This window comes from Chiloscyllium plagiosum, chromosome 6, assembly GCF_004010195.1.
Source record: "Chiloscyllium plagiosum isolate BGI_BamShark_2017 chromosome 6, ASM401019v2, whole genome shotgun sequence".
Classification (NCBI taxonomy): Eukaryota; Metazoa; Chordata; class Chondrichthyes; order Orectolobiformes; family Hemiscylliidae; genus Chiloscyllium; species Chiloscyllium plagiosum.
Window position 1 is genome coordinate 87,250,579 of NC_057715.1, and position 13,587 is coordinate 87,264,165.

Here is a 13,587-nt window from a genome sequence, read left to right on the forward strand (position 1 = left end):
CCTCATTTCCCCTCCCCCCACCTTGTCTCAGTCCCAACCCTCAAACTCAGCACCACCTTCCTAACCTGCAATCTTCTTCCTGACCTCTCCACCCCCACTCAGGCCTATCACCCTCACCTTAACCTCCTTCCACCTATCGCATTTCCAACACCCCTCCCCCAAGTCCCTCCTCCCTAACTTTTATCTTAGCCTGCTTAGCACACACTCCTCATTCCTGAAGGAGGGCTCATGCCCGAAATGTCGATTCTCCTGCTCCTTGGATGCTGCCTGACCTGCTGCGCTTTTCCAGCAACACATTTTCACCTTTGACTTTTCTGTCTGGCTTGGGAGTTGTGTGTCCTTATTTTGTCCCATACCTCTTAAGATAACCCAATTCACAGAGGGCTGACTAGCTTCTGCTAATCTGCATCAGCTGTGAGTCTAATTGGAAACTTCCCTGGTCCACACCTCAGTTTGCAAAGGGGGTTTCAGACGGCCAGTGTGACACCTCGCTCATTCATTTGAGGTTTGAACCTCCTAAATCCCGGTGACGCTGCAACAATGCTCGTTTGGCCTGGGTTTGGTGTACAGAGATGCTGTTCCAGTGAGGAATCATTCCTCGAGTTATCTAGACATTTACCTGCTTTGGGCACACAGAGTAATCTCAGTCAAATGGCAGGGCTCTGGACCAGAGGGCCATCCGCCACCCCCCCCACCTCATTGGTCCTGCTGTGTTCTCTCTCTCTCTCGCTCTCTCTCCAGACCAATTGCACAAGACCCACAGCTTGCCTTTTAGCTACATAGCATTCTGGTCTGGAGTGGTCTACTTTATTGCATCGAGAACACCCTGGCCTCATCCAGCAGATGTATAAAAGGTTGTTTATTAAAAACCCTCCTTTGGGCGTTTCTTCAAAGGCAAGCATTTCTCTTGTCTAGCTCATGGAAACAGTTTGGAAAGCATCTGCTTGACATTCCTGATCGAAGTGCAAGTTGAAAGCAGTTTGTTGCAATAGCTGTATATTGGGCTGTGATGATTCTCTCCTCCAAATACATTCTCAGGTGGCAGGGAGGCCAATTGTAGATTCTTTCAGCAGTATCAGCTGGGATAATTCAAAGGTGCACTGTATTATTACAGGGCAGAGCCACTAGTTGAAAGCAATTAGCTTTTTTTATTGAGCCCTTCTGAGGTGCCTCTAGGTCCAGCTCATAAACACCAAGTATGGCAGCTATTGTCTGATCATAATCAAGAGACAGTTCAGGAGTCAGCACTGAATAAACCTCATGAGCTTCCCTTGGTAAGCTGACCTCAGACCTACATAATGTCCAGCAATGCCTGTGGCAGGGAGATGCAACACATTGACTTTGGGCCAACACTTGAGTGACCTGACTGGATAGCCCTGGACAAAACATGCCCAGATGGTACTGATGGTTGCACACTTCAACTGTGCTAGCCCTACTCCCCAGAATAGGAGCCACAGAACTGACCACGACCCAGTCCCTGTACACAACCCCCTGCCCCATACCAATGTAAGCGGACATCTGACTGTGGCCAATCCCCTGGACTGGCAATGGAGGCTGATCTGAGTTAGTGCCTGGCTGATGGTTGCCTCCACAGACTTCAGTGAGGACGACACCTCTAAAACTTTAAGATATGGCTACTTGCTTGCTGCGCACAGAGTGCATTTGCCACTTAAGCAGCTGGCACATGGTGAAGATCAAAGACTGTTGTAATGAACCAATGTACAGCAAGGTGTACTTTCCCATGACTGAGGGCTGCTGAGCAGCAAGGCAAGCTGCCTAGTTTGTCACTTAGCCAACTGTTACGGAATGTAAGGCAAGGCACAGGTGCTGCAATTATCCTGGAGGCACTAAGTGAGCGAGCGCGAAAAGGACAAAGTAATCAGCTTCGAGTTGCAGCCTGAGCCAATCCGCAAACTTGCTCCCTGTCCACGTGCTCAATGCTAGTTGCTGCAGTGGCCTGCAATGAGAGTCTGTACGTTCAGAGTGCACTGCCAGTGTATTGGAGAAGTGCCTAGGTGGTTATGTGAAGTTGGCAGATAGCAAATGCCAATGTCCATGGATAAGTGATGTGTGCATCTGGTGCCTGTGGATCATGCTTGAGGCTGTAACTTGTGTAACAGAGACCGTTCAGAGCAAGAAGGTGAGCTGAATGCACAAGTACTCTGGATTGCATGGTGAGCTTTCTCAATTTATTTGGTTAGACAGCTGAATATTAATGAGGCGTGTTGGGCCATCAACAAGGTGTTTACCAAGAAATACTCCCCCCTTAACTGAAAACTGGTCACTGCCTCAAGGGACTCACTACACCGCTTGTGAACCGTGATGGAACGAGTCTCCCTAAGGCGGAGATGGGCTTCTGATTCTGCCACAAACCTCCCAACAGGCCATATCACTCAGATCCCTGCAAGATTCCACCCTGGGATTCATTGTAATTTACTAGGTTAAATGATAATTTGATCAAAGTTTCCAAAAGATATTAAAGGGAACAGGTCGAAAATAAGTTATAGAACTAGGCACAGTTTAAAATTCAGAGCCAAACATTTGTATATGAATGAGGAGAGGGGTGGGGTAATTGCCCCTCCCCTTCTCACCTCTTGGGTGACTATAACAAAGATCTATATTTTCTGGAAGGGGTACAGGGACTCTCTCTCAAGAGTGCATTTTGTAAAGGTATCATGTAAATATTCCCTTTTTTAAGAAGGCACGTCCACTCCCAGTAAACACCATTCAAAGCAGTTAGGGCATAGTTCTGTACACAAGGTGGTTGCGGCTGTTTATATATCCATATTTTGGTTTCAAACATCAAAAACCTTCATTTTTTTAACACTAACTTGTAATAAACACTAAAACACTGGCCAAAAACTTACTACTGCCTTAAGGTAAAATGAACTGCATCTAAAATGGAAGAACTGGTACTTCCTTCGCTCTGCGCAAAATACTCATTCATCAAATCCCAAACTTTCATGTTCCATTTGAAATTTGTGCAAAGTTTGTTTTTATGCTTTGTTTTGAGTCACAACAATGTTAGAGGTGTTCACAATAATTAGCCCTTGTTTAGGTACTTACAACTGATTGACAGTTAACTGTCATTGACAAGCAATTTCCTCTTACAGTTTCCAAAGGTTGCCAGTTAAATTCAAAATGTTAAACTAAATTTAAGATGTGCTCACCCATTTCCCAATGAAAAATTCTTACTCTCACCAAATGTTCAACACCATGTTGTGTGTTTTGAATGGTGGTGCATTATACATTCAAAAGTTACCTCAGTGTGACAAAGTCCCTGCTGGGGTGAGGAGCCATGCTGTTCAAGACATACTGAAAAATTTCAGTCTGCTTGTCCAGGGACTCCACAACTTTCCACTGGAGCAGGTCATCATCCCACAGGTGGCGCTCTCGTAGTACCCGATTTAGAACTACAGAAGGTGGTGCCTCTACTTCAACGGATATCTTCCACAGACGGAGAGGGTGACCATCACCAACCTACCCCAAAACAAAACAGCTTTTATTATTGGAATCATTAAATTGGACAATTTATAAACTATCAATATTATAAAATAATTGTAGATTAGTGTTTAGCATTCCTGCCTCTGAGCAAGAAGGACGTGTGCTTAAGCCCCTTTTGTTAATTTATTTTTTTCATGGGATATGGTCATCACAGGCAAGGCCAGAATTTCCTGCCCATCCCAAAGTACCCTTGATCTGGGTGGCTTACCTGGGATCTCAGCAGGATGTCATGGGTCAACCATAGGGTAGGTCGTGGCCTAGTGGTATTATCACTAAATTATTAATTCAGAAACTCAGCTCATGTTCTGGGGACTGGGTTTGAACCCCACCATGACAGATATGAATTTGTTTGAATTTGAATTCATTTAAAAAAAATTCTAGAATTCAGAATCTACTGATAACCATGAAATCATTACCAATTGTCACAAAAAAACCCATCTGGCTCATTAATGGCCTTCAGGGAAGGAAATCTGCCATCCTCACCTGGTCTAGCCTTTATGTGATTCCAGACGCATAGCAATGCAGTTGACTGTCAACTGCACTCTGAAATGGCCTAGGAAGCCATCTAGTTGTACCAATTCCTACAAAGTCTCAAAGAAATGGAACCAGATGGATCAGTTGGCATCATCCTAGGCAGTGGAAACGTCAACAGCAGAAACAGCCATCGAACGCACAGAGTCCTCCTCACTAACACCTGGGGCTTTGCCAAAATTGTCTCACAGACTAGTCAAGCCACAGCTGGATATAGTTATAGTCATGGAATCATACCTTACAGACAATTTTGCAGACACCATCACGATCCCTGGATATGACCGGTCTCGCTGGCAGGGCAGACCCACCAGAGCTGACAGCATAGTGGCATACAGTCAGGAGGGAACTGCGCTGGGAGTCCTCAATATTGACTCGAGACCCCATGAAATCTCATGGCTTCAGATTAAACATGGGCAAGGAAACTTCCTGTTGATTACCACATACCATCCTCCCTCAGCTGATGAATCAGTACTCCACCATGGTGAACAACACAGAGGATGGTAAGGGCACAAAATGTACTCTGGGTGGGAGATTTCAACGTCCACCACCAACAGTGGCTCAACAGCAGTTCTATAGATCGAACTGGTTGGGTCCTAAAGGATATAGCTGCTAGATGGGTCTGCAGCAGATGGTGAGGAAACCAAGAGGGAAAAACATACTTGACCTCACACTTACCAATCTGCCAGCTGCAGATGCATCTGTCCATGACAGTATCGCTAAGAGTGACCACCACATAGTCCCTGTGGAGATGAAGTTCTGCCTTCACGTTGAGAATAACCTCCGTGTTGTGGGGCACAATCACTATGCTAAATGGAACAGACTTCAAACAGATCTAGCAACTCAAGGCTGGACATCTATGCGGTGCTGTGGGCCATTAGCAGCAGAACTGTACTCCAGCACAACCTTTAACCTCATGGTCTGGCATATCCCTACTCAACCATTACCATCAAGCCAGGTGATGAACCCTGGTTCAATGGAAAGTGCAGAATGGCATGCCAGGAGCAACAGCACCAGGCATGCCTGAGAATGAGGTGTCAACTTGGTGAAGCCATAAAAACAGGGCTACTTGCCAAATGGCATAAGCAGCAAGTGATAGACAGAGCTAAGCGATCCTACAGCCAACAAATCAGATCTAAGCTCTGCAGTCCTGCTGCAACCAGTCATGAATGATGGTGGACAATTAAACAACTCACTGGAGGAGGAGGCTCTACAAATATCCCCATTCTCAATGATGTGCAGGGCTCTTTCATCAATACAAAAGATTAGGCTGAAGTTTTCACAGCAGTCTTTTGGAAGTGCCAAATGGATAATCCATTTCGGCCTCTTCTAGTGGTTCCCAGCATTAGAGATACCAGTCTTCAACCTATTCGATCCAGTCTACGTGATATCAAGAAACGGTTGGAGACACTGGATACTGCAAAGGCTACGGCCCTGATAACATTCCAGCAATAGTACTGAAGACTTGTGCTCCAGAACTTACCACTCCCCTAGCCAAGCTGTTCCAGTACAATTACAGCACTGGTATCTACTCGGCAATGTGGAAAATTGTTTAAGTATATCCTGTACATAAAAATCAGGACAAATCTAACCTGGCAATTACTACCCCATCAGTCTACTTTCGGTCATCAGTAAAATGATGGAAGGTGTCATCAACAGTGCTATCAAGCAGCAATGACATGCTCAGTGATACCCAGTTTGGGTTCCGCCAGGGCCACTCAGCTTTTGATCTCATTACAGCCTTGGCCCAAACATGGATAAAAGAGCTGAATTCTAGAGGTGAGGTGAGAGTGAGAGCACTTGACATCAAAGCTGCATTTAACTGATTGTGGCATCAAGGAGCCCTAGCAAAAAACTGGGATCAATGGGTATCAGGAGATAATTCTCTGGTGATTAGAGTCACTTCTGACACATAAGAAGATGGTTGTGGTTGTTGGAGGTCAGTCATCTCTGCAGGAGTTCCTTAGGATAGTGTCCTAGGCCCAACCACCTTCAGCTATTTCAATGATCTTCCTTCCATCTTAAGGTCAGAAGTGGAGATGCTCAGCACCATTTGTGACCCCTCAGATTCTGAAGCAGTCCATGTTCAATATCCAGGCTTGGGCTGACAAGTGGAAGTAACGTTCGTGCCACACAAATGCTCGGCTATGATCATCACCAATAAGACACAGTCTAACCATTGAACCTTAACATTCAATTGTGTAACCATTACTGAATTCTCCACTATCATCATCCTGGGGGTTATCATTGACCAGAAACTCAATTGGACTCAATATAAAACTATGGCTACAACAGCAGGTCAGAAGCTAAGAACACTGTGGTGAGTAATATACCTCCTGACTCCCCATAGCCTGTCCAACATCTACAAGGCACAAGTCAGGAGTGTGATAGAATACTCCCCACATGCCTGGATAAGTACAGCTCCAAGAACACAAGATGTTTAACACCATCTAGGACAAAGCCGCCTGCTTTATTGGTGCTACATCCACAAGTATCCAGTCTCTCCACCACCTGACACTCAGTAGCAGCAGTGCGTACCATCTACAAAATGCACTGCAGAAATTCACCAAGGATCCTCAGACAGCACCTTCCAAATCCATGACCACTTCCATCTAGAAGGACAAGAGCAACGGGTATGTGAACACCACCTCAGAGTCCCCTCCAAGCCACTCACCATCCTGACGAGGAAACACATCAATGTGCCTTCAAAATCCTGGAATTCTTGCCCCAAAAGGACATTATGGGTCAACCCACAGCAGGTGGACTGTAGCAGTTCAAGTCAGTAGCTCACCACCATCTTGTCAAGGCAGCTAGGGCCTGGCAATAAATGCGGGCCAGCCAGCGATGCCTACATCCCACAAAAATGAATTTTAAAAAAAATCAGTGCTGGGAATCTGGAGCCACATATCAGCTAGCCCAGGTAAGGTAGGCAGATTTCCTTCCCAAAAAAAGGACATTAATGAACAAGATTAGTTTTGATAATTGAATGGTTATCATTACTGAGACTAGAATTCAGTTTCAGATTTAACTAATGATATCTTGCAGGCTTACAACCAGAACTAGTTTTTTAAAAAGTCCCAGTGAAAGCAGGTGAAGGTGGTTGGGAATCCTGGAACTGGGTCTTAGTACATTTTTATTTTTTAAAAGAGCTTGTGTGTCAACCCAACTGTAAGAAAATCTGGAAGTACTGGAGAAACACAACTGATCTGGCAGTAGCTGTGGCATGGTGGCTCAGTGGTTAGCGCTACTGCGTCTCAGTGCCAGGGACCCAGGTTCGATTCCAGCCTCGGACGACTGTGCGGAGTTTGCACTTCCTCCCTGTGTCTGCATGGGTTTCCTCCGGGTGATCAGGTTTCCTCCCACAGTCCAAAGATGTGCAGGTCAGGTGAACTGGCCATGCTAAACTGCCCGTAGTGTTCAGGGATGTATAGGTTAGGTGCATTAGTCAGGGGAAGTGTAAAGTAATAGAATAGGGGAAGGGGGCTGGGTGGGTTACTCTTCAGAATGTTGATGTGGACTTGTTGGGCTGAATGGCCTGTTTTCACACTGAGCAGAGTGATGTTGGACTCAAAATATTAACTCTGCTTCTCTTTCCACAAACGCTGCTAGACCTGCTGAATTTCTCCAGCACTTTGTTTTTATCTCAGACCCTCCACAATCTATTATTTTGTTTTTATTTATTTACACTGCTGAACATTAAAAATATGAAAAGTGATTAATTGAAAAAAAAATTTAGCGGCGTGACAGGGTGGATACCATGAGGATTTTCCCCTGGAGAGGTAATGCTTTACCCGGAGTTAGTCTCGGGAGTAAGGGTCATCCATTGGAGGATGGAAATGAAAGCAAACTTCTTTATTTAAAGAGATATGAATCTTTGGAATTTTGTACCCATGAGAGCTGAATACTTAAAATCACTGAATGCACTCAAGAGAGACTGATACACTCGTTCGTACAAAGGGAGCCAAGGAACATGGGGAGTGTAGGAAGGTGGCATTGAAGTAAAAGATCAACATGACTTTACGAATTACCGAGGAGGCTTGATGGTCAAATGACTACCAGTGCTTCTATTTCTTAACATCATGCAGTTGGTGGGGCAACTTGGGTGTTGCATTTCCAACATGAAGACATGGATACATTTTTTAAAAAAAAGTTTATTAAATTTTACAACACTTTGGGACATCCCAATGTTGCGTTCGGTGTTAAAGAAATGCTATTTTCCATTTCAAGTCAGAATACCACCAGTTGTGAGCTTCACTATGAATGTGTCATTGATACTTATACTCATTCTGCATACTTCAGTAAAACAGAAAATCAAAAACAAGAATACTTGACAAGTTTTACAAGCAATATAAAAGAGAATAAAATGCTGAAATACATGACAGATCAGTCAAACTTCTTTAAAAGAGAAAAGCAAAGGATGTGGCATTTCTACTGAAGGGAACGCACCCAAACCAATAAACCTCGCCATTTCTTTTTACAGATGCTGACTGATCGGTCGTTTGCTGGGTCAGGAAATTCTGCTTTTGTTAAAATGCAGTTAAAAGCTGAAAATTATTATTATGTTTCATGACATTGGGAGCAACTTGTAAAATAAATTTCTCAATTGATATTTCAACATGTATATAAAATCTGAATTTTAGAGTTGTATGATATAAGATCTCAGTCAGCCAGTAACAGCAAACTTAAGTGAAGCGAATAATCTGAGGCTGAGAATTGGAAAACAATTTCTCCTGGACAGATACCTGCACTCCACCAATTGTAGGAAGAAACCATCTGCCTCTCTTGCAGTTTGGAAGAGGGATCTGCATCCAACTCACCATTTTATATTCTCCAAAAGTGTTTGTTTGTTTTTATTTCCTGTACTAGTTTATCCTCATTAACAAAAAGGTGGTGCCTGGTTTAAACAGACATTTGTCCAATAACCCTGCATTTAAGTTATCGCATTAGATGTTCTGTATCACTGATTATTAATGACTGACAGAACAGAAAATAAACAAGTTGCTTGTAAGCTTTGATGGCTGGCTGTCAAGAGTCAAACTAGAGTGATGCACTTTAATGCAATCTTCTCTTCTCAGAAATGGCAGCTTTTTCTCCTTTGTAGTACTCAAAGAAAGAAATCAAGTCTCTTGTACAGGATAATTATAAAGAATATTTTTGGACATTCCACTTTTAACCAATGCATTAAGTAACATTTATCTATGCCACCAGAGCTTTCTTTACATATTTTTGTATCTTATTTGCAACCACTACCAGTTGCTGACAATTTTATTGACATTAACATTGATGAAATGTCATTCCAGTAGGTGGTGAGAAACACAATCTTGTCAATAGAATAGAATTTAAAAGATTATTGAATTTTAAGATATATTTTGTACAAAGTTTATATTGTTCATCATTGAAATGATAGGAATACATAAAGTTTAAAAAAAATTATCAAAACTTTCAAATACGGCATAAGCACTTATGTATGAACTTACCTTTTTGTAAGCAAGTTCAGTGTTATCAGGGCATGGACATGAAACCCAGCTCTTAAATTTCTCCCTGGATTCTTTCTGAAGGTTCTGGATTAGATTCTCCAGGTAAGTCTGATAATTTGCCCCTTCATCTTCCAGTTGCTTTCCGAGTTCCTCCAGTGTCAGCGGATGGGCATCGGCCTCAATGTAAGAGTTCCGGGACTGCATCATCATATCTTGAGGGATCTGTTCCGAGTGGTGGATAATTGGATAAAGATAAGCCACAGACACAGAAAAATAGCTTCACAATAACAGTTGGGCACATCATTGTGATCCAGCTGGATCCCCAGACTCTAAAGAAAGCACTCCAGATTTTCAGCTTTTAGTAACAGAATTGAATTTTGTACTGCAAAACGGTATTAAAACCTTAAAACGAAACAGTAAATCCAATTTTATCCAAGTACCTGATAAACGACCACTGCTTGGGCGTGCATTTGCATTTACATTTGAAACCAATTAACTGCAAATTAATAAGGAGGAGAAAGTGAGGTCTGCAGATGCTGGAGATCAAAGTTGAAACTTTATTGCTGGAACAGCACAGCAGGTCAGGCAGCATCCAGGGAACAGGAGATTCGACGTTTCGGGCACAGGCCCTTCTTCAGGAATGAGCAATATAGAGCCTCCTCTATATTGGGGAGACAGGCCGCCTACTTGCGGAGCGATTCAGAGAGCACCTCTGGGCCACCCGGACGAACCAACCCAACCAACCTGTGGCACAGCATTTCAACTCCCCCTCCCACTCCACCGAGGATATGCAGGTCATTGGACTCATCCACCGCCAAACCACAACAACCCGACGGTCGGAGGAGGAGCGTCTTATCTTCCGACTGGGAACCCTCCAACCGCAGGGGATGAACTTGGACTTCACCAGTTTCTTCATCCCCCCTCCCCCCACCTTGTCTCAGCCGGATCCTTCCAGCCCGGCACTGCCTTCCTGACCTGCAGTCTTCTTCTTGACCTCTCCGTCTCCATCCTACTCCGACCTATCACCCTCACCTTGACCTCTTTCCACCTATCACATTTCCAACTCCCCTCCTCCAAGTCCCTCCTCCCTACCTTTTATCTTCTCCTGCTGAACACTCTCTGCTCATTCCTGAAGAAGGGCCTGTGCCCGAAACGTCGAATCTCCTGTTCCCTGGATGCTGCCTGACCTGCTGTGCTGTTCCAGCAATAAAGTTTCAACTGCAAATTAATAAGAACTACCAAAGATACTTGCAAGTAGCTGGTACTGCTGTAATTCACTGTAATCAGTTCTGTGGTTCAAACAAAGCTATGTGCTTTCACATTATTTGAATCCAGCTTAGAACAGGAGGCTGCAGGGGTGAAGATGAGGATGTTAAAGCGTGAAGCCAGTAAAATTATCAAGGGTTCTCCAGATAAGTCACCACAGAAAATTTTGTTCACAGTTTATCCAGGGTTTCTGCTGGCTTCCCAAAGTTCTGACGGCCAATCAAAACAACCCCTGAATAAATCATTGACATCACTGTTTGTCATTACATGCAAATTCCATTTGCTCTTTAATGGCCTTTTATATTTGAAAACACCAATGTTGACGTCTTGCGAGCTGAAACCTCTTAATCCTTTGGCTGTTTCACATCAAGTTTTCCACCAAGCCATCATTGCTTCTTTAAAACTAATTATCAATGGAAAGAATAATGTGTTCTCTCACATCTACTGACTTTGAATCCCATTAGTCTCTTTTCAGCTCATTTAAAGCAGGTCAGGAGCCATTGCAGAGCTTCTCACAGGCTGTGGGTGGAGGTCCCAGCTGGGATTGCCAGTCAACATTTTAGGGTCAGAGACAGCAATACCTGCTGTGGCATCCCAAATGCTAACAGTTGTGTAGACTTTTCATCAGAGACTTTTAAAAACTGTGGGCATGGCTTAACTGTCCTAGTCCTGGAGACTGAAATTCTGTCCTAATAAAAATAATGGAAAGGGTGGTTGCTTTATAATTTTGACTAAAAGCTTTCCCCCACTACACTGCTCGTAGGTCTTTTGACCCTTCCTCATACATACCCCCATGCAAAACGTATCTCCCCACTCTGACAGGCTTCCCATCCCCACTTCCATAGGTCTCGGGTCCCAGCAACTTGCAAGCACCAGAATGGAGTCACAGTGGGAATAAGTTTGATAAATACATATAGAGCATCTCAACATGGAACTGAAACAAAATAGAAATTGCTGGAAAAGCTCAACAGGTCTGGCAACATCTGTGGAGAAAAATCAGAGTTATTGTTTCAGGTTCAGTGACCCTTCTTCAGGGTGGAACTACCTCTACTGGCCTGCAAAGCTGTGGTAAAATAAGCAAGATATAGACCAGCAGATCCACTGGGATGGAGGAAACTTCTTCAGTTGATCAAGCTCAGCCAACAGCACAGTTTTCCTATCTGTGGAGATCTCCAGTAAATTGGCAGTCTCCAATTCGGACTGTGCCCCTCCGAAAGATCTCCAGTGGTGAGAATGCATCAGAGAGAGTCATCCTCAAGTGGCTCGCCACCTATTTTCCTGTTTTGCCAGCTTCCAAGTCTGTTATCATGACCATGGTAACAATTCAGCCATAGCAGTCCCAGACTTACTCTAGCCACTCCAAGAAATTGCAATTAACTTCCAAATGCCAGAATTAGTTGATGGTCAAATTTGTTTTGTCACACTTAGTTTTGGATCTCAAACTTCCTTAGTTGTGTGATACCTTGTCAAAAGGTCTTCTGACAGTAATGTACCAATAATATTTTGCCCCAAATTCACCATAACTGTCATCTCTTCCAAGAGTTCTACGCCCTTGGCTGAGATCAGCTAAGACAGCTCAAATGGAGTTTAAAGCAGATCACGTTATAGGAATGAAAATTTGGTAACATTGCAATTTATCAATTTTATTTATTCTGATGGTCATGCAATAATAATATAATTATAAAACAATTCTCTAAATCATCGTAGATTGAAGTTCTTTTGTTTAGTTGCTCAACAGTAGCTCACCTGAAAAATTTTGTTGCATTCTATGATCATCTGGGCCAGTCCCTGTGTAGCTGCAAGGTTCTCATTCAAATCTTTCTGATCAGGTTTTCCTGTTGCGTATTTACGATGCATTACCCTATCGTAAATCAGTAGGAAAAGGCTGGTTAGTCGTTGACTTTAATCTGAAAAGATTAGGCACACACACAAGCAAGGCCTCAAGGTGACAGAGAAGCTACTTTTTACAATTCCTGATAATAGTGCTAAAATATTGTTTGTCCTTCTGGTTATCTGTTGGGTGAATTACTCTGCTTTCTGATGAACAATCATCGATTCTTTTAACTTTGTTTCTCTCCAGAAATGTGGTTGTGTATTTTAACTACTTGACTCTACTTTTGTTATACCCACTTGCCAACTGGAAAACAATTCATGGTGTCAGATGCTGCTATAGTTTGGGATAGCAACACTGCTTTAATTTTGGACCATCGCCTAAATTACAAAATGCTTCTGAAATGATTTATTAATACACAGAATTGGAATGGTCATGTTGACAGTTTCAGGGCAGCCACTTCTAACAGCTACACATATGCATACCTGCATAAACCTTTCCCCAATTTGCTTAGCCCCCCTTGACAGTGGGAAATTGCTGTAGATAGCGCAAAACAAATTAAACAAAAGGCTGCCTAGAGACCTTCAAAAAAGTTAATTGAGTGAAAATGCCAGGATATTAATTTGATGTCACATAATGGATGCATTTATCTATTTTTTTTTACCTGGAAAGTAAATATACTTAAGCTCACTGAATAGATAGTCAGTGAAGGAGAAATTCAAACAGTCAAATTTAGCAGTGCTTGGTTATAAAGAAATGTTAAATCACATTCACATCCAAGAAATAAAACAGGATTTAAACCACCTTATATCTTAGGCTCTAAATTTGGCTTTATATTAATCAAAGTCAAATTAGATTATTCTCAATAAAATCTTGGGAACTGAACTATTCTTATGATGCATTTTGTTAAATCCACTTATTAATTCATTAATTGCTAAGTACTTTTTGATGACCTTCAATCAGACGGAGCACCAACCTTTT

General features: G+C 42.9%; 2 protein-coding genes across 2 annotated transcripts in view; both read right to left on the reverse strand.

The window, feature by feature from the left end:
* Positions 1–13,386, reverse strand: part of LOC122550797 (stAR-related lipid transfer protein 13-like) — a 28,244-nt gene extending 14,858 nt beyond the window's left edge. Inside the window, exons 1-3 of the mRNA XM_043692064.1 lie at positions 12,522–13,386; positions 9,510–9,731; positions 3,263–3,480 (exon numbers count right to left, since the gene is read on the reverse strand). Coding sequence (XP_043547999.1) covers positions 3,263–3,480; positions 9,510–9,731; positions 12,522–12,632 — 551 coding nt within the window. The 5' untranslated portion in view covers positions 12,633–13,386. The remainder of the gene's footprint in view (positions 1–3,262; positions 3,481–9,509; positions 9,732–12,521) is intronic.
* LOC122551066 overlaps positions 13,267–13,587 on the reverse strand; it is a 446,222-nt gene continuing 445,901 nt past the window's right edge. Inside the window, exon 7 of the mRNA XM_043692707.1 lies at positions 13,267–13,270. Coding sequence (XP_043548642.1) covers positions 13,267–13,270 — 4 coding nt within the window. The remainder of the gene's footprint in view (positions 13,271–13,587) is intronic.